Below are 19,979 nucleotides of genomic sequence, written 5' to 3' on the forward strand. Positions count from 1 at the left end.
GCTGATGCACCCAGCTCCGTAAGAGAGTGATGCCATCTTGAACTCTTCCGCCGCTCTTTTTCCTGGAGTCCTTTGCCAACACATAACAAAGTTATTTAGGAGCTCTGTGTGACAGTGTGATTAGCAGTGTGGTGTAAACCTGAACTTTCTGTCGGTCCATAGATCTTTATGGATGCCATACAGTCAGCCAGTCCTGCCTTCAGATACTACACCAACAATGCCCTCCTACCCCTCACCAGCCTCAAGGTCACTGCCCCAGATGGCTCCCAGTACATCAGAGCAATGAGCCAGCACATCTTCTCAGCTGGCAGCACAGAGGAACCATGATGGGCATTTAACTGGACAGAAACTTTAGAGAGACCAAGCCAGATTGTTGGGGGAGTGGCTTCGAAGGGAGGGGGTGGGATATCTTGGTTCGAATCCTTTTGAACTAAAGCCAAAATCGCTAGTTTTCCAAAATGTACCAATCCTGCCTTAAATTCACATGTAATCATTTTAATTGAGGTATGTTAAAGGGAATATGTTAAAGTGTATGATGTACAATGCCTACTACAATGTAAGTCTACGAGAGTGTAGCTTTTAAATACTTTCTATCTTCATGAAAACGAAATAAAATATTTTTTGGGAAGCTATATTTCTGCCTAATTTTTATGGGATAGGTTGCTAGTTGCAGAATTGCAGTTCATTTTACTTTCAGTTGTACTGACACTGACGGCAGAGTTTCAGTACTATGAGAAAGTTCTCATGGAGATGGCAGGGCTGTGGAAATATTGTCCAAAGATAGTGCCACTATCTAAGCCTGTTTATCAAGGCTTTATTCCACACAAATATTCACTTTCATGACCACCACACCTCATAGATAAGATATAGATTATTTTCAAGAATGATCTATGTTTCAGTAATCTTTCTTTTAAGGAATTACCGTCATGTATGCTGAGAAAACCAATACCGAGGAAAGCAAACGTTAAGTCACTTCCAGAAACGTCACAGGGTCAGCTGTAAATCTACTTGTCCACTAGGTGGCTTCCATCCTGATGTAAGATATTTTATTAGATAAAAATCACTGATTTGATTTATAGTAGAGTCAATTGAAGGAAATTAGAATAGACATGCCCTTGTTGATCCCCCGGGAGAAATTACACTGTTAATAATTATTTAAGCTCACCAGAAGTAAAGTGTTAATGCTGGTTGGCAAACTGATAATAGCAGAATGATACATTTGGGAAGGTTTGGTGTGGTCATGAATTAGAGAAAAAACTGAAAATACATCAAAGGTCATCTACATCTTAAGTAAAGTGAAGAAATGTACAGAGGAGTGTCTAGCATCACAATATATGTTGATGAATGGATTAGACTGTATCTCCAGTGTAACCACATCACCATAGATTAGGACAACTCGTTGGTGTATTGAGAGTACTTATAGTAGGTTATATAAATGATCTTATATAAAAGATCTGATGCTCTCAAGTCTAAAGAGAGAACACACACACCAGGACAAGCTGAAGGACAGGATGATCTCAGTTACATGTACAGTAAGGTTCCTGTTCATTCCCTCATTGGGATGCTGCCCTACTTGTGAACCCTAAATGGGCTCTAATACCTTCAGTTCTGGCTGTGATAGCCTTACTACATAACCACAGGACAGCCCACAGGTCATGGTGATGCAGTTTTAGTTAATGACCTCTTCTCTTGCAACTCAATCATTATTCATTCATCACTGTGTCAATAATGAATGGATACATCAAATTAAGTGGATACATTTTTTTATTTAGCTGAAGTTTTTTTCCAAGCAACATTGAAGTTTTTGTAATGATTTTATGTAATTAATGATTACTGATTAAACAGAGCCCTGCCATGCCATCTTCCCGGGATGGTTTGACAGAGCCAGGTACCAAAGTCCAGGTGAGTCACGAGTACAGGCAGTGCATCACAGTGTGATAATGGTACATGTTGACCTTTTGCCACATTCATACTTACAATCGACTGGGCTTTGGCTTTTGTCACAGTCATCTGAGGTGAGATATCATCTGTGTGTGCGTGTGTGTGTGTGTGTGTGTGTGTGTGTGTGTGTGTGTGTGTGTGTGTGTGTGTGTGGGTGTGTGTGTATGTGTGTGTGTGTGAGAGTTCTGATATTGAGTGTTAAATGAGTGTTCTTTTAGTAGCCTACACTATATTATACCTTCCTTACCACTGAACAGAAAGATAATCAGCACTGCTGCTTATGTTGGGTACGGAACCATAATGATCAAATTAATTAAAGCACAGTCAATAGGTTCCTCCCATTTTCTCTACGTCATTCCTCAAGGCTCCGTCTTTTATCAGTAAACAGCTTGAATGACACATCAGTTCACACCACTGCTAGGTTGATATCGGAATCCACCAGGGAAAGCCGGCCGGTTACCGGAGGGAACAAGATCATCTCATTCAACTTTTATAATAGAATAAATAAAATAAAATGCCAAACAAAACTACACTACTTTTCCGGGCGCTTGTTGAGATGTCTGAGATGCATTCTACTAAACTTGCCCGAGGACTTACAAACAAAGCAAATACCAGGTAAGCGTTAGAGCTAGCTACTGTAGCTACGATAGCATCCACCGGCATTTTATTAGTTGGTGAAACGGACGGTTAACATTTAGCTAGTTAGTTATTGGGAATATCCGATATAAGATTTGTTTTTAGCTTACCCAGATATATATATTTATAATTATATATATTAGATATAGACTATCAGTTATATTTCCACGTATTCGTATTTGAGATACGAATTAAGAGTTTGTAGTGAGCTGAAAAGTGCGGTGGAATGTTGAGTCACAAGACAAGAACGGCAATCCCCTGGAGCAATACTGTAGCTACACATGGGAAGAAAACGTGCTCAACCACAGATGCCAGTTTCACTTAAAAAATGTTCATACAGCACAACCTAGTTAGGAATCATTCATTATGATATTGTATGGAGTCAGATGGCTAGTAATCAGAAGGTTGCCAGTTCGATTCCCAGCCGTGCCAAATGACGTTGTGTCCTTGGGCAAGGCACTTCACCCTACTTGCCTCAGGGGAATGTCCCTGTACTTACTGTAAGTCGCTCTGGATAAGAGCGTCTGCTAAATGACTAAATGTAAATGTAATGTAAACCTACAGTGGGCTACACTGATGTCTAACTCGGTTGGTTAATTTTGAATAATGCACCTAAAAGGCAGTCTTTTCAATTGGTAGGGCAGTTTGTCTGAACACTGTTGAGATATTCATGTGAAGACAAACAAAAATCAGATAGCAATTAGCATCTCTTTCTCTTTGTCCTCTCAGACCCCTAGGCTCCTGCGGGGTCCTGGCTGCCCGGCGGGCCACCTTGCCCCTGTCCCCAGCCTGCCACATGACCACACCTTCTCGCAGCTTCATCAACCTAGCTTCCCCTATCACTGCACGCAAGATGGACTACTCTGAGTGTCGGACACTAGGGTAGGTCTCTCACCCAAACCAGCATGCACACTCGCACACTCACACACCCAGTTTTCCCTAGAACACCCTTTTGTAAGATCATGGTGAGAAGCAATCAGCTTGACATGCAGTCTGTGTCTTTTGGTTCTGATGCAGGTTTACCCCAGAACAAATGTACAGTGTTGTGGCCAGTGTGGACCAGTACCAGCACTTTGTCCCCTGGTGTAAGAAGTCTCGCGTCGTGAAGGGCAGGAACGGGGATGTCCGGGCTCATCTGGAGATCGGGTTCCCCCCCATCGTGGAGCGCTACACTTCAGAGGTCACAGTTGTCCCCAACCACCAAGTCAGGGTGAGTTTCCCACCCTACTTTGTCACACTCATAAGAACTTAGGACAAAGTATCTGTGTTTTAACTTCCTCACAAGAGTTGCAAGGGGTTTTAACAGTGGTGACAAAAAAGTAAGCTGCCAGACAATGATAAGGCATGAGATCTGCTAGATGATGATTAGGGAAAGTGATCAGCTGTTCCAAGGTGACTAATCTCCTGTTTGACCTGCTGCTGACATTGTACTCCTCCTCCCGAGGGTTTCCAGAGGCTTTGTCTGGCTCTGCAGTGGAGGCTAAAGGTGTTGTGTCATGTGTCCTCAGGCTGTGTGCACAGACGGATCACTCTTCAGCCATCTAGAGACGTTGTGGCGGTTTGCCCCTGCAGCCAAGGACCAGCCAGGCTCCTGCAAGGTGGACTTCTATGTAAGTGAATACAAGGATCCCTTTAAACCTCTTCCTCTCTAACACCTAGATGTCAAATGAATCCTAGTATGAACACATTGGAATCGGGCTAGTGGTTGGTTGGTCATATCAACAAATGTTACACTGCCTCATAGCAGGGGCTCTTCGCTCAAGGACAATGAGTGAGAGCTGAAGTTCGAGGTCAAATAGCATGGCAGTGAGATGCCCACAATGCCATCTTGTTCTTTTCATATTGGATTCATTAGTGGAGGGGAAGTGTTCAGCAAAGCCTATTAGGTTCTATGTATAAACCCTGAACCCATGAGCCCAGTCATGGATCCCTCTTAAAATAGTCTACCTAAGAAGCCCACTGGCGGGAACGTTGTGTCCTCGATGTCTCAGATTGTTGCCAGGGCGACTAGGCTGGGGATTAGAAGGGCAACCCACTGGTGCCTGTGAATAAATGGAGCCGTAGAATGATTTAGTAGTTGTATGAAGGGACGGTGTGCAGAGGTGCAAGTAGGTGTGATCCACTTCAATTGGGCATTCATTAGAAATGCAAGAGGATAAGCCCTGGTTTTAAGATGCAAAGTGATCAGCTTTTTTGTCTTCACTCCAACGAACTCACATCCATCTTTCCTCCTCCCTCCAGGTGTCATTTGAGTTCAAATCCCTGCTGCACTCTCAGCTTGCAAACGTTTTCTTTGACGAGGTGGTCAAGCAGATGGTGAATGCCTTCGAGAAGCGGGCGGCCAGTCTGTACGGTGGTCACCCTCCTGCCCAGATCCCTGGGAGGAGGCGGTCTGTGTGAGACCCCCTCACACCCCCCCTCCACCCCTCTCAGCCTCCGCAAAGACTGATGACAGACTGCAGCTTTGTTCCCATTCAACACACCAGGTCATGGGGCGCCACCTGGTTCTGAATCACCCGTTGTGATATTGTAGATCTGGTGTGTCTGAGCGAGTGCACTTTCCCAACCAACTTCACAACTTCCGAACACACCCCCCGCACTCATGGTTATGTGTCATGAAAGAGACTTCTCCTTGTGTTTCTTTCTAATTGTCTTAAGGATTTCTATTTTTGGAAATGAATTCCCTTCAGTTCACAAGACTACAACATGTCTATTTATTTATTTAACACAAAACTACAATTTGTTCACTTGAATGTACATAGACCCTTTTTATTTGTGGGGATAAAAGTGAATGAGTTTTGTAGAACGTTTAAGGGACTTTTTCTTATGTTTTGGAATGAGGTGTGACCAATTGATTCCCCTGCAATGTTCAAAACACATTAGAGGGTAGCTTTTTCTTGTCCTACACTAAATTGTTTTATTTAGTGTCAAAATGATGGAAAATTAAAAAGCCTATTTTTGTTAACCCATTGCTTCATGTTTTTTCATTTAGCTTGCTTCTGTTTAATATATGTCTTGTTCTTTGTGACTGGAGTTGTTAACACTGACCTACATTTGAATATTGCATATGTATACAGAAATCACTTGTTGGCCAAACCTTAAAATACAGGCTTCATGTACAGGCTGTAACAAATACTGTGCTAACCTAACCTCTGGATGATTACGCAAGGTCCTGTTTGAGCAGGACAGTTCGAGGAAACCACATGACTTGATAATCAGTTGGGAAAGAACGGAGTACAGATGATGGCTTCTTAACCGTGGCCCGTCAGCACTTCAACACATTAACAAGAAAGAGTTCAGCTCCTTTTATTCAGCTCCAGAGGAGGATCCTGACTGTCTTTTGGCACCTGATTTTTCATGCAGGAAAAGCACTCCCATCTGAAGGGCGTATAGTGTGTTTATGCTGTGGTAGATTTTCAGGAACATTGAGTGCAGACATTGAGGATTGCTGAAAGCACCCCAGAACAAACATTCAGTCCCTTAAGTCATTTTCAACTATCCATTCAGACAACTGAACAACCATGCTTTCACAATCTTGTGACCAAGGACGAACACTCTAAACACAGTTATGGATTATTATGTCCTCATATGGGAATGTTTTGCTACAAATGCCTTTCTGGCAAGTTCTTACCCGCCACCATATGGTCTGTCCCCTCTTCAGCCGGACTTGTCAAAATAGCGTAGTCAGCGGATACTAATGAGCTGCACATGACTGGAATGCCTAGTGCTTTCCTTACAGTTATTTCTGCTTCCACTGGGCTGTCAGAAACAGTAATACTCTGACGTGGCACATTTAGACATTTAGTCATTTAGCAGTCTTACAGTAAGTACAGGGACATTCCCCCGAGGCAAGTAGGGTGAAGTGCCTTGCCCAAGGACACAACGTCAGTTGGCATGACCGGGAATCGAACTGGCAACCTTCGGATTACTAGAGATGCTGCAGCCAGCTGCCCTGGCCTAGCAGCGCCCTCACGACACTCCTTACTGCCATATCTCATGCTGCACGTGTTCTGTGTGGTCATCGCTATTCCCCAGGCTAGCTTCTCAGCATATTTTTTATGCTGACCTGAACGTCAGATTCCCAGTGTGAAATACCTCACATGAAACATTAGTCTGTGAAGCTGTAAAGTAGCACGTGTTGTACTGTATGTCTGAAACACACAACTGGTTTTATTTGACCTGACCCTAAGCCCTTTAGCTGCAATGCAATGTGTCCACACTGATGCTAAAGGTAACATTCAATATTGCTTTTGCCACGCACACCCTATTATATATCACAGTGGCTGGTACTGTTAGGGTAGAAAGTTGCCATATCCATTTTTCCCTGTCTGACTAGCTAAAACAAGCTTTTATCCTTAGTGACATATTTCTTGTTGTCACATTTATTAAGTAAATAATCACAAGTTCACAGTTCTGACAGTATTTCAATAAATATTGTAATGCTGAGGAATGGTCTGCACAACAAGCACATCTAATACCAAGCCAAGATACGTGATGGATAGTTTGCTTCCCGACATTTCCCATAATCCCACATTGCACAATATATAGGAATGTGCTTTGTTCTGGCTCTGCAGTGGTTGAACACTAAACCAGACTACAGGCTGTTTCAGAAGACACACAAGTTACAGAATGAAGGGGATAACATTCCTGCTGCTGGCACTTAGCTGTGGTTTGACCCAGGCTCAGATGGGACACCCTAACTATCCTGACAACTGCAATCTGATAAAAGACTTGGCAGCTACGGTTGAGAGACTGGCCACCGTGACAGAGAAGATGGGGCTGATGGAGACCAGGCTACAGACCACGGAGAGAGAGTTGGAGGAGCTGAAGAAAGCTACTTCGGGTGAGACAGTTACCACTTCTCTGTTATGAAGAATGACAAATCCTAGACTGAGCTTCGGTTGTGATGTTTCGAGACAGAACAAAATCATTGAGATGCTCTTCTTCCCCATCCTGTGTTTGTCAGGCAAGCCTCAGGTAGCTTTCTCAGCCACACTCAGAGTTTCAGGCCACGGTGACACTGGACCCTTCAATGTTGACACACCTCTGCAGTACAAGAATGTCTTCTCAAATGTGGGCAACAGCTACAACCCTGCCACAGGTGCTTTGTTACGTTCTATATTCACACAAGTGTATACGTGTTTAAGTGCAGGTGTGACACCTCTGTTATGTTTGCAGGGATCTTCACAGCCAGTGTGAAGGGGATGTACTACTTCCGGTTTTCCATGATGAACAACCAGGGTTCCCCGCCTAACTCTGGGGTGTCCCTGATGAAAAATGACCAGAGGTTGGTATCTGTGTGGGACACCGAAGGGTCTGATTCCCATGACAGTGGCAGCAACGCAGCAGTCATTCCTCTGGAGGTGGGGGACAATGTTTACATCAAACTGGTCGCCAACAGACTCATATATGAAGATAATATGAACTACAACACCTTCAGTGGCTTCCTGCTCTTTAACATGTAAAGCAAACACTGAAAAAAAGCTAAACTGAATGAATGACTTTAGTACACATCAGGTTAGTAGTCAGTAATGTGTGCAGCTTACAACACAGTGATGTTATACCTATTGTGATCCATCTGAATTTTTGTCATTCTTAACAACACCATCTCCATAATCCAAAAAATACAGATATTTGGCAGAAACAGATGATCAAAAAGCATTTAGTTCTGGTTGAACAACATTATATGTCTGTAACAAAATAAAAATGTACACTATTATTAACCTTTTTAATAAATGGCATGCAAAAAATGTGTGGGATAGTTAATTGCATTTGTTTGTGCCAGAGCAGAAATGTGCAACAGAACAACAAAGACACTTTTTGATGGAATGTTTAGAAAGTTATTCCATCGCATGGTTTTAAAACACATTCACAGTTCACACCACACTACTCTTTCACTATGAGTTTGGCTGAGCAGAGCGCCTCCCCCTGGTCATTGGTGGCTCTACAGGTGTAGATGTCAGAATCTTCTGGCACCACCTGGAGGAGGACTAATGTACAGTCGCCATGGCCATCCTCCTCCTACTCTATTTTCAGACGGGACGACTCCTCTAACGGCTCCTCACCCCTCAGCCACACCACTGCAGAGTCAGGGTACCCTGGGAGGGGAGGGGGGGACAGGAGCGAGAGAGAGACACAGAGAGAGAGAGAGAGAGAGAGAGAGAGAGAGAGAGAGAGAGAGAGAGAGAGAGAGAGAGAGAGAGAGAGAGAACATGAAGATGCATTCATAGGCTCTTCCTCCTGTTCAGCTTTTATTAAGTAAATAATCCCAGGTGCACAGTACTGACAGTATTACTGCCAGGGTACGTGACTGAAGTGAGACCAAAAGACGTGTTGACCTGAAGAATAGTTCACCTGGAATAAACCCAGCTCACATACCCTCTTCAACTTGAAGCGATCAGTTTTGTCAAATAAATTCTGCCTGCATGTCCCTTCACATAAGTTTCATAGCCCTGCCCAGAATCAATACAGGTTTGCCCCCCCGACATTTTGGATAATCCCACATTGCACAATATAGGAAGTGTGCTTTGTTGATAAAGGGAGGCTCTGCAGGGGTTGAACACTAAACCAGACTACAGGCTGTTTCAGAAGACACACAAGTTACAGAATGAAGGGGATAACATTCCTGCTGCTGGCACTTAGCTGTGGTTTGACCCAGGCTCAGATGGGACACCCTAACTATCCTGACAACTGCAATCTGATAAAAGACTTGGCAGCTACGGTTGAGAGACTGGCCACCGTGACAGAGAAGATGGGGCTGATGGAGACCAGGCTACAGACCACGGAGAGAGAGTTGGAGGAGCTGAAGAAAGCTACTTCGGGTGAGACAGTTACCACTTCTCTGTTATGATGAATGACAAATCCTAGACTTAGCTTCGGTTGTGATGTTTCGAGACAGAACAAAATAATTGAGATGCTCTTCTTCCCCATCCTGTGTTTGTCAGGCAAGCCTCAGGTAGCTTTCTCAGCCACACTCAGGGAATCAGGCAGTGGTAACACTGGACCCTTCACTGTTGACACACCTCTGAAGTACAAGAATGTCTACTCAAACATGGGCAACAGCTACAACCCTGCCACAGGTGCTTTGTTACGTTCTATATTCACACAAGTGTATACGTGTTTAAGTGCAGGTGTGACACCTCTGTTATGTTTGCAGGGATCTTCACAGCCAGTGTGAAGGGGATGTACTACTTCCGGTTTTCCATGATGAACAACCTGAGTGCCACACCTAATTCTGTGGTGTCCTTGATGAAAAATAACCAGAGGTTGGCATCTGTGTGGGACACCGAAGGGACTGATGCCCATGACATTGGCAGCAACGCAGCAGTCATTCCTCTGGAGGTGGGGGACAATGTTTACATCAATCTGGCTGCCAACAGACTCATCTATGATGATAGTATGAACTACAACACCTTTAGTGGCTTCCTGCTCTTTAACATGTAAAGCAAACACTGAAAAATAGCTAAACTGAATGAATGACTTTAGTACACATCAGGTTAGTAGTCAGTAATGTGTGCAGCTAACAACACAGTGATGTTAAACCTACTGTGATCCAACTGAATTTTAGTCATTCTTAACATCACCATCTCCATAATCCCCAAATAACACAGATGTTTGGCAGAAACAGATGGTCATTTATTTCCAGTTGAACAACATTATATGCCGCTAACAAAATCAAAATGTACACCATTATTAACCTTTTTAATGCATGCAAAAAAATTGTGGGATTGTTAATCCCATTTGTTTGTGCCAGAGCAGAAATGTGCAACAGAACAATAAAGACACTTTTTGAAGGAATGTTTAGAAAGTTATTCCATCGCATGGTTTTAAAACATTCAGTTCCCACCACACTACTCTTTCACTATGAGTTTGGCTGAGCAGAGCGCCTCCCCCTGGTCATTGGTGGCTCTACAGGTGTAGATGTCAGAATCTTCTGGCACCACCTGGAGGAGGACTAATGTACAGTCGCCATGGCCATCCTCCTCGTACTCTATTTTCAGACGGGACGACTCCTCTAACGGCTCCTCACCCCTCAGCCACACCACTGCAGGGTCAGGGTACCCTGGGAGGGGAGGGGGGGACAGGAGAGAGAGACCCAGAGAAAGAGAGTGTGCGTGAGAACATGAAGACGCATTCATAGATAAGACATTCAGTCGTCCCGGAGACCGGAGAACCGACCCGCGATCCGTCAGTCCCTGTGTGTGCCTGAAGTACCTGTGAGGTGGCAGGAGAGGCGGGCGGTGGAGCCTGTTGCTGTTGTCTGGTCCTTCAGGGGCTCGGAGAACTGTGGAGGCCCCTGTAGCTTCACATCTAGGGATTGCAGGGCCTGCTCAGCCTCTGGGCTCATGGGCGACTCTGGGAAAGGAGGACAGGGAGAGAAGCGGGTAGCACGATCAGTCATGTGAGTTGTACTAAAGAGAGGGAGAGGGAAAGTTTATCAGGAGGGTCTTACCTTCCGCTGGGCTAGAGGGAGAGCCAGGTACCTCTCCTTTAGACCGCAGAGCCATCCTCTTTAGAGCCAGCAGGGCTTTCCCTGCCTTCTGCAAGTCAAAGACAAAACACACGCTTGGGTCAGTGTCAAGAGTCATCCACTAAACGTCCCCACAGCAGAGTGTCTCAGGTGCCAGATCCTAGCATGATCCTCCAGTCCTGCTACCTTCCACTTCTGCCTGGCCAGGAACCTCTTCATCTTCTCCTTGGACAGGCTCTTGGTGGTGCTGGGATCTGCTGAGGCAGCCATCCAGGAGTGTGCCAGGGCTTCCTCACAGGACATCCTCCGTCTAAAGGCAGGGGACGGGGCACAGAGGGTTAGGAGTGGGGGTGAAGGCGATGCTCAGTCACAGAGAGAAGTCCAGTTTCCCAGGGTTTCATACTGAGTGGTGGAGAATGACCTGGAGTCTTTATTCAGCAGGGAACTGATGAAGTTTTTGGCCTGGTCGGTGATCTCCTCAAAGCTCTCCTCATCAAACTCCCACTGTGCAGCTGTCACCAGGGCCAGAGTCTCTGCATCACTGTTGCCTTGGAATGGAGACTCGCCACTCAGTCTGAAAAAACACAACCACACACACACACACCATCAGCCATGCACATTCATTAGCAGCAATAGCAATGCACATCCACTAGGGGGTGTGAGAGTTCACAGTTCTCTCCTGTACAGAGCACTGTTTCACACTGTGAGAGTGAGCTTCAGTCCTCACAATATGTAGCAGATGACCCCGACGCTCCACATGTCTGTGGCCAAGCCGACTGTCTCATAGCTGATCACCTCTGGTGCCACAAACTCTGGAGTCCCATGCATCACCTTCAGAGGAGTGGTGGGATCTGCCACACACACACAGACACATTAAAATTTACATTTAGTCATTTAGCAGACGCTCTTATCCAGAGCGACTTACAGTAAGTACAGGGACATTCTCCCCGAGGCAAGCAGGGTGAAGTGCCTTGCCCAAGGACACAACGTCATTTGGCACGGGCGGGGAATCGAACTGGCAACCTTCAGATTACTAGCCCGCTTCCCTAACCGCTCAGCCACCTGACTCCCAAACACACCATAACATGCTCAAACATTCATCCAGGGTGGACTTCCTGCATTTACAATCCTTTCCAACACCCACCCAGTTTGCTGGCCAGACCAAAGTCTATGATCTTGATGAGTGTGCAGTTGTGGTTCACACACACGATGTTCTCAGGTTTGAGGTCCAGGTGGACGATGTCCTGTGTGTGCATGTAGCCGATCCCCTCGCAGATCTGCTGCATGTAGAGAACACTGGCCGCCTCCGTGTGCTCAAAGTTGTCATCCACGATCCGCTCAAACAGCTCGCCGCCTGCAATACTGCAGACACACATCCACCACGACAGCCTTGATGCCTTTTAACTTCTCTAAAGCCTCATGTTAGATGGCATCACATGACACGAGGTGCTCTTTCCTAAGCTTGTGCAGTAATAAACAAATGTCACGGTGTCTGTATGGTGGAGCCAATACCCACAATTCCATGACCATGACCATCTCTGGCTTGTTGTCGTAGGCTCCCAGGCACTGGACCAGTTTGGGGTGATGCAGGTAGTTCATCAGCTCGATCTCTTTGCGTGCTGCCTCCCTTTCCTTGGCCCTCCGGCCCTTGTAGAACTTCCCGGCGTACACTCGACCCGTCTCCTTGTGGCTCAGCTTGAACACCTGGCCAAACTTTCCCCTGAAGGAGGAAGGAGAAGGTCAGCAAGAGAACAGGTCAATAACAGCATGCAACCCTCCCAAAACACATTACAAAGATGTTGTCCTTTAGCCGTTAGAGAGTTGATGCATATTTTGTTAGACATCTCCAGATACACAGTATTGATGACTGTTCGACATTCAAGTGAGGAATCGTGGTTAAACAGGAGGGTAATCCTGGTCACTGGCCTGAACCAAAGGAAGGACTGAAGCTCTTTATTGTTTGAATCTGAACACTGCAGCCCCTGCCCTGGCATCTCAGCGGAGAAACAGGTAACTGCTGAGCAGATATGAGGTGGTTTCTGTCCCTACATGTTATACAAGCTTGGACAACTGTAAAAAATAAACAAGGGGGTACATATACATTTGTGCGTGTGTGTCAGATCATGTCGTTCTGTACTCACACGCCGAGTTTCTCCATTACAGTGTAGTGTTCGCTGACTTTGTGGGTGGAGTCAATGGTGACGTCCTGATAGGTCACAGTAGGCTCTCCCTCCTGTTCAGCTGAAAACAGCACACGCGAGCTGTACACGTCTGACTTCTAACATTTTCTGTAATATACCACACAAGTGCATGTAGGCTGACTCCTACAGAACATCAGAGATCATAATGAATCTTTTGGCTCACTTTTCTGCTCCATGTCGACCTCCTTAGACTCCTGGCTGGGCTCGCTCACTCCTACCCAGTTATAGGCTCTCACACGGAAGCAGTACTGCTTCTGGGGCTGCAGGCCGGAGCGTACCCTGTATGAGGTGCTCTTGCACTGGGCTGTAAGCTCACTCCAATCCCCAGGCTCTGTCGGGCCTTTTGTCCTCACTTCCACCACGTAGCCCAGGACAGCGCTGCCTCCGTCGTAGCAGGGCCCAGACCAGGACAGAACCAGACTGCTGGCGGAGAGGAGGGAGACCACTGGGCTGGAGGATGGGGGCTGCGGCCGGTCTGTAGGGCAGAGCAGCAAACACACACACTTCATACGTTGAATACGTTTGTATGACAGCAGTTGACAGAGAGCAGTGAGGAGAGAAAGGGTGAGGTTCTCACCAATGACAGAGATCGTGATGGTGTGCTGTGCAGAGCTTCTGCGGTCCTTAACCACAACAGTATAGCGTCCTGCGTAATCTGGCTGAGCCTGGGCTATCACTAGCGTGGTGCTCTGATCACTGCCCTCCACCCACAGCTCAGTTCCATCCACCACCTGGCGTGAGTAAGAGAGAGAGGAGCACTCAGAAGAATACGAGAAGGTGTATGACAAGAGGACTGTGTAGAGGTACTCTTACAGACATCTGGTTGGGGACGGGGCCTGTGTGTTTACCTGGTCTTTGTTTCTGATCCAGCAGGACACTGCAGGAGAACTGGCGCTGAACACACATGTCACACGGACGGTTTCTCCAACCCGCGCCTCCACCTGGTTTGGAGGGTCTTCGAACTGCACTGCAGGAACTGGGGGGTGAATGCAGGACACACCTCAGGGTTCTGATGTGGTTTAACGTTGTGTAGGTGCCTGCGTTTGCAGGGAAAGATGTGTGTGCGTATATTTTCTCCTGTCTCCTGTTAAACAACCCCTATTACCGTTCATGGGGCTAGTGTATTAACTGTAAATACAAGCAGGATTTCTTTACAAAACACAAATGAACTACAGTACAGCAAGAGGATTCAACTGTTTAAACTTTCCCCTACGAACGCCTACACAACACGATGCCGCTCATTCCCTGCTCCAGCTGCACACCATCTGATAAACTGTAAGTTACCAAACACATATGGACTAGTGAGAGTATAAAGAGATCCTTTGACATGCAGTTTCATAGATGGTCAACAAATATCAGCTTACCCAACATTTCCATTTTTCAACACAAAGAAACATGCAAACACACACACACACACAAACTAGACAAGTCACATTCTCTTAACTATCAAATTACATTACAGAATTAGATAACCCCGTTTAAGAGCACAAGTCAGAGGCACAGGTCCATATTCAAATGGATACAGAAGGGTGCATTTGACTTGGCAAGATAAGAGTGCACTTTACATTGGTCTCACAAAGGACTCCTCTTTGAAGAAGGAGAGCTGTGACATCATAATCTTTGATCAGATGCCGCATGCCATCAATCTATTTTAATGCACATTACATTCCAACCAATTCAATTTCATTTCCCACTTCACGGAAACAACTATAGCTTGATACCGTCTTTCTCCTTAGTAATCATGATATTTCCATTCAACCAACTCAAGCAAAAAAAGTAGCTTAAGAGAAATAACAACAGATATTTTAAAACGTACCTGTTTTCTTTGAAATAACTATTGTGAGCTATTCAACCTGTAACCTGTTTAGCTGGTAACACCCACTTTAGTGCACAATTGGTCCTGGCCTTGGACAAAGTCAGTAAGTGAGCTGCCACACAATGCTAAGGTACAAAGGCAACAATTATATTGATAGTACAAAGGCAAGGCAATAGCATAGAGCTGCAGGGCACCTAGAGACAGTACTGTTGTAAGACAGATACAAGTCAGAAGACAATGCAGAACTAGAAAACAGCACTTTGACTTCTAACAGGGATGAAAACAGAAGCTCTGTGAGACTGCGGTTGTGGCAGATGCAGGGAGGGAGAGAGGAGAGGGGAGAGGTGAATCTGTGTCCTACCTGTCGCTGAGTTGGTTCTCTTCTTTGGAATGACTTCTGTGAAATGTTTGGACACAGGTTAGCAGACTGGCAGGTTAATTGCATGGGTGTCTCCTTTTGGTGTGAGAGGGAGGGGCTAAGCTTTGACTGTGGCTATCAGAGATCAGTGGGCCGAGCTGAGGCAGAGTACCATAGCTTCCCTGGTAACCCTTCCTTTTACAGTCCCTTAAGTACTAGGTATTTACATAAAAAGTAAAGGGTATGTTATGTGTTTTATTCGGTATTACCGATTGGTACCAAGGTGGTAAATACTAAGGGTAACGTTGACAAAGTGGTATTCGCTTACAAAGGGTATGGTAAGAGCCTGGTAACGCCATGGAAACAAACACGGCTTCCTTTTACAGTCCAGTTTCAGATTACTTACTGAGTAAATAGTCCAAACATGCGCAAGAACATACCCAGTATCCAAGAAGATTTACCATGACAGTAACGCTAGAGGAAAACTCTTCCCGCGGAGGTAGGTAGCTATACCAGCCAAGTAAATGAGGCCATCGTCAATAAATGTATCTGAAAAGGTATTTTATTGTAAAGTACTATCTTATCTTCTCATTAGACGTGGACTGTTACCGACATAAACCTTACGTAACTGCAGGGTAATAGTAGAGTATTTTGTTCGTAATTCTGCTGGAGCTTGGCCGTCTTTACCTAGTAGCAGCGGTATTTACTCAATAACACATTATAATTTACCATATATATATCCCGTTGTTACCAACTTACTAGCAGCGGTATTTAAATAGTAATATTTATAAGTTTCCAGGTAAATACTAAGTTTTGTCCTCTGTCTTTACCTAATTAGGACCAGTGAAAATGACCCAGTAATGACCAGCACGTTAGTATTTAGTTAATGGGTAAATACTTCGAATTATCTAGGTATTTACCACCTTGGTACCAATCGGTAATACCCAATAATACAGAAAATATACCCAGTAATGACCAGCACGTTAGTATTTAGTTAATGGGTAAATACTTCGAATTATCTAGGTATTTACCACCTTGGTACCAATCGGTAATACCCAATAAAACACATAACATACCCTTTACTTTCTATGTAAATACCTAGTACTTAAGGGACTGTAAAAGGAAGGGTTACCGCTTCCCTTACAAGGTGACAAAGCTGCCTGTTCAAACAGCTCCTTCACAGTCTGAATATTATATAAGTATATTACCTTTGTGAGGTACCCCTGGGCTCTGGGTGGGAGAGCTTGTGGAGGGGCTGAACACCCGGGTGGCATCATCAGGTGACATGGGTGGTTTTGAGTCCCCGTTCTTAGTAATATTCCTGGAGGGCGGAGGGGGGAGCTGGGAAGAGCGGTTCCACACTTCACAGATAGTCTCGAGGTCTGGTTCGCATTAGGAGACAGCATGAAAAAGAGGGGGCAGGCCACTGTTAGACCGAAACTTTCTGTGGTAAATACTTTGTGAAACTAGACATGAAAACAACAACTTCCTGTTAAGTTCATGTCAGCTTTCGGTGGGGAGGACAGAGAGGAAGGTTTCACTATTTATGCTAAGCTATCCATCTTTTGAAACTCATTTTTCAATACTATGAAATGTAGCATTCAGTGTGAACAGTTTAGGTCTTCTCTGGGACCAGTACACTCAGACTAAATCTGCGGTTGCATGTGAGTGTCATCTCACCTTTTACACACACAGCTGCACTGCTCGACGTCTTGCCTGCAGGGTTCTCTGCTAGGCAGGTATAGGCACCAGCGTCCTCTGGGAGGCAATCCCTCACCACCAGTTTGGCCACACGGCCATCAAAGACGGTCTCCCCGAAACATACCACCTCACCTGCCCACAAGAGCACACACACACACACATCAAACACACTCTCTCGCCCAGAAATGTCTTGTACTACAAAGCAACTGGCTTCAGCTTACCATTGTGTAGCCAGGACACATTTATGGGCGGACATCCTATAACATGACCACGCAGAATGATGTCACCCCCTTCGTCCACTGAGCAGTCCTCTAATGGCTCTGTGAAGACGGGTGGATCCAGAGTTCTAAGGCGGGAGGAGCAACCAGACCCTGGAGGAGGGGAAAGGTCAGGGGTCAGGGGTCAGTTAAAGAGACATTGTAGGAAAAGAGTTTGAGGAAGTGGGCATGACAGCATTCATCAAGCTCCAAGTTATTTGTTTGTGTTCGAACCACAGTGGTTCGGACCAATCGGTGTCCTATCAGACAAACTACTGGCAGCTACGGGAAAGGTTGAAATTAGCCCCTGAGAGACAATGATAGACATATGGTTCATCCAATCACCTGCCAAGTATTCTTTTTTTCTGTATGCAGTTTTCCAATCAGTTTCAAGAAGGAGTCAGGTTAGACAAACAGCACAGTGAAACACATCTGAAAGTAACGTCAGGTCATGTCCCTCGAGGGACATAAGAACCTGTTATTCCATATATTCTACATTATAACCACACACACTGTAGACTTGGTGCACTTTTAACAACCCAGATCAACAGTAGCCTACTCAACAGAGCCTCGGGGTTTTCTTTAACCGCTAAGAGAAGACAACAACACAACTCTGTTGGGCCCTATTTCCTTAATGACTCAATGACTCAATCCTCCATTTCTGTCTCTACTCTGAGCTCAAGTGGCACAGCAGTTAGTGTGTGTAGAGTGCTGTGTCTGACAGGCCTGGTCCTCCATGGTCTCTGCCACACACACACTTCAACAGCACGTGCAGAGCTCTCAGGTAAACATGGACACAACAACAACTAGACCTGTTCAGTTGAATAATATCTAGATAATAAACTCCCATTCTGACATTCGTACTTCTCCACTGGGCTCCACAGTATAATCCTGACTGCTCCTTCACTGTTGGAATTTAAGGCATGGCATGGTTCCATGGCCCACAACAACCAGCATCTCCCACGCAGCCTCCCATTTCTGGTAATACAAGGAAAACTTGTTAATACCAGAAAGGTGAAACAGTTCAGTAAGTTACACACAGAGCTGGGCTGTGTTCAGGACCACAGAAGAAGCACTGGCCCTGTTAGGAGCAGCCTGCTGAGGGGTCCGGAGGAGGGAGGGGCCGGAGCAGGGGGCTCTGTTCCCAGAGCTATCTCAGGTCTATCTGCTCCATATGTGTGACCTCAGGAAGAATCCCCTGTACTGTAAAAACGTTAACCCTTTATTGGCAGATGATGAAACAGGGGCAGAAGACATGGGCAGCATAAGGCAACAACTCAGTGGACAATTTTCCCCTGAAGCATTTTCTGCCAGCCTATAATTCCCTCAATGTTTGCAACCATAGTTTCTACAAGAAAAACAGCAATGGGTAGTGAAATGCTTGTTTATTTTACTTAACCACACGTGGTAATCAAGCTTGGATGATGAATCCAAAGCTAACTGTAGGTTCAAACAAATGTAGATGTCTTCATTGACATTCTTAACAGTATTTAATCATTTGGTGTTTTCACATGTTTGGTGCCAGGGTGTTGTTGTGTGGTTTCACACTATTCTTTATGGTAAAAGCATGCTACAACAGAGGAAAGACAGAGGAACTGGCTTTTATGGTTTTTCATTTAGTCTCCCCCAAACTACTCTGCTCGTCTGCACACAAACAAACAGGATTGGATTCTCACACCGCCCTCCTTGTCTTCCTCATCTTTTACACTTTTACAGAACTTCCTCCTTGGGAACAAGGAACCAGGAATAAAATCTTAAGAAACATGCATTGAGAAAACTAAGATAATTGATATCTGAACATTCGAGAATTGCCTGTCATGATTAATTCGTAAAAAAAATCAATTGTTGAATTTCCCTGTTCCTTGTTCAATACCAAAGATAGAAACAATCAGACCTGGAAATCATCAGCTCAACTTCATTATTAAATCCCCTTCAGTTAACAGGATAATTAACACTAGCATTCATACACCGTTTTGTATTGAAAGCAAATACACTGTCATGGTGTGTGGTTTGTCAATAACACTGTTGAGCAGAACAAGCATCATCACCTAAAATATATTTTTCCACTCACACACACATACACACACATGGTCACCACAAATAAACACACACACACACACACACTCAGCCTTACCTGAGCTTGAGAGTTTCCCTGTCCCCTTCTTAGAAACAGTGGTTCTGGTAGCCAGGACATTTCCTTGTGCTGGGGAGGCAGTGGGGGGTTTGAGGTATATCCTAAAGGTCGATATATACCGTGTCTTTTCACTGTCATTGCTCATGGCGAAGGGTATTCACGACTGCAAAAACAATAAAATAACTTAAACAGTCATTTCCTCGGTTGCTTATCAGACTTCCTCTCCTCTCTTGTCTCTGTCACTTTCACGCTTCGCTTTCTTTCTCTCGCACTCTTACGCGCTCTCTCACGCGCTCTCTCACTCCCCCTTCTCTGGAACTCACTGCCAAGTCATACTGTAGCTGGATTCTCTGTCCCCTAAGCCTCTTCTAGCTGCCTACACAAGCTTTTCTGTCTACATGCCCACCTGTCAGTCTATCTGTCTCCCTCTCTCTTTCTCGCTCAAACGCATTCTGTCCCTTATCT

At 45.2% G+C, this 19,979-nt stretch overlaps 5 protein-coding genes across 7 annotated transcripts in view; 4 read left to right on the forward strand and 1 right to left on the reverse strand.

Annotated features, from left to right (window-relative positions):
• Positions 1 to 624, forward strand: part of hsd17b1 (hydroxysteroid (17-beta) dehydrogenase 1) — a 2,553-nt gene extending 1,929 nt beyond the window's left edge. Inside the window, exon 6 of the mRNA XM_062447178.1 lies at positions 163 to 624. Within this exon, the coding sequence (XP_062303162.1) occupies positions 163 to 327 (165 nt within the window). The 3' untranslated portion in view covers positions 328 to 624. The remainder of the gene's footprint in view (positions 1 to 162) is intronic.
• A 1,709-nt stretch (positions 625 to 2,333) lies between these two features.
• On the forward strand, positions 2,334 to 5,542 carry si:ch73-141c7.1 (coenzyme Q-binding protein COQ10 homolog, mitochondrial). The gene is made up of 5 exons (XM_062447190.1): positions 2,334 to 2,556; positions 3,307 to 3,459; positions 3,595 to 3,787; positions 4,086 to 4,187; positions 4,819 to 5,542. Exons 1-5 carry the CDS (start codon positions 2,456 to 2,458, stop codon positions 4,975 to 4,977), a joined length of 708 nt encoding a protein of 235 aa, XP_062303174.1. The 5' UTR covers positions 2,334 to 2,455; the 3' UTR covers positions 4,978 to 5,542.
• A 1,605-nt stretch (positions 5,543 to 7,147) lies between these two features.
• On the forward strand, positions 7,148 to 10,370 carry LOC134007624 (complement C1q-like protein 3). Of its 2 annotated transcripts, XM_062447221.1 has the most exons (4): positions 7,148 to 7,420; positions 7,544 to 7,678; positions 7,756 to 8,066; positions 10,028 to 10,370. In XM_062447221.1, the coding sequence occupies exons 1-3, from the start codon at positions 7,207 to 7,209 to the stop codon at positions 8,040 to 8,042; spliced, it is 636 nt and encodes a 211-aa protein (XP_062303205.1). In that variant the 5' UTR covers positions 7,148 to 7,206; the 3' UTR covers positions 8,043 to 8,066; positions 10,028 to 10,370. The 2 variants fall into 2 exon arrangements, with proteins under 2 accessions (XP_062303205.1, XP_062303196.1); XM_062447212.1 differs by lacking the exon at positions 10,028 to 10,370 and having other exon boundaries at positions 7,756 to 8,401.
• LOC134007614 (complement C1q-like protein 3) lies at positions 9,134 to 10,036 on the forward strand. The gene is made up of 3 exons (XM_062447200.1): positions 9,134 to 9,398; positions 9,522 to 9,656; positions 9,734 to 10,036. Exons 1-3 carry the CDS (start codon positions 9,185 to 9,187, stop codon positions 10,018 to 10,020), a joined length of 636 nt encoding a protein of 211 aa, XP_062303184.1. The 5' UTR covers positions 9,134 to 9,184; the 3' UTR covers positions 10,021 to 10,036.
• A 55-nt stretch (positions 10,371 to 10,425) lies between the features above and the next one.
• Positions 10,426 to 19,769, reverse strand: mylk5 (myosin, light chain kinase 5). 2 transcript variants are annotated; one of them, XM_062447118.1, is made up of 17 exons: positions 19,515 to 19,674; positions 17,345 to 17,494; positions 17,103 to 17,255; positions 16,631 to 16,804; positions 15,426 to 15,461; positions 14,097 to 14,224; positions 13,826 to 13,979; positions 13,412 to 13,723; positions 13,189 to 13,288; positions 12,564 to 12,767; positions 12,192 to 12,409; positions 11,775 to 11,898; positions 11,469 to 11,621; positions 11,234 to 11,357; positions 11,030 to 11,117; positions 10,792 to 10,932; positions 10,426 to 10,639 (listed from the first exon to the last, which is right to left on the reverse strand). In XM_062447118.1, exons 1-17 carry the CDS (start codon positions 19,657 to 19,659, stop codon positions 10,428 to 10,430), a joined length of 2,616 nt encoding a protein of 871 aa, XP_062303102.1. In that variant the 5' UTR covers positions 19,660 to 19,674; the 3' UTR covers positions 10,426 to 10,427. The 2 variants fall into 2 exon arrangements, with proteins under 2 accessions (XP_062303102.1, XP_062303113.1); XM_062447129.1 differs by lacking the exon at positions 17,103 to 17,255 and having other exon boundaries at positions 19,515 to 19,769.
• Between the last annotated feature and the right edge of the window lie 210 nt (positions 19,770 to 19,979).

This window comes from Osmerus eperlanus, chromosome 2 (assembly GCF_963692335.1).
Source record: "Osmerus eperlanus chromosome 2, fOsmEpe2.1, whole genome shotgun sequence".
Classification (NCBI taxonomy): Eukaryota; Metazoa; Chordata; class Actinopteri; order Osmeriformes; family Osmeridae; genus Osmerus; species Osmerus eperlanus.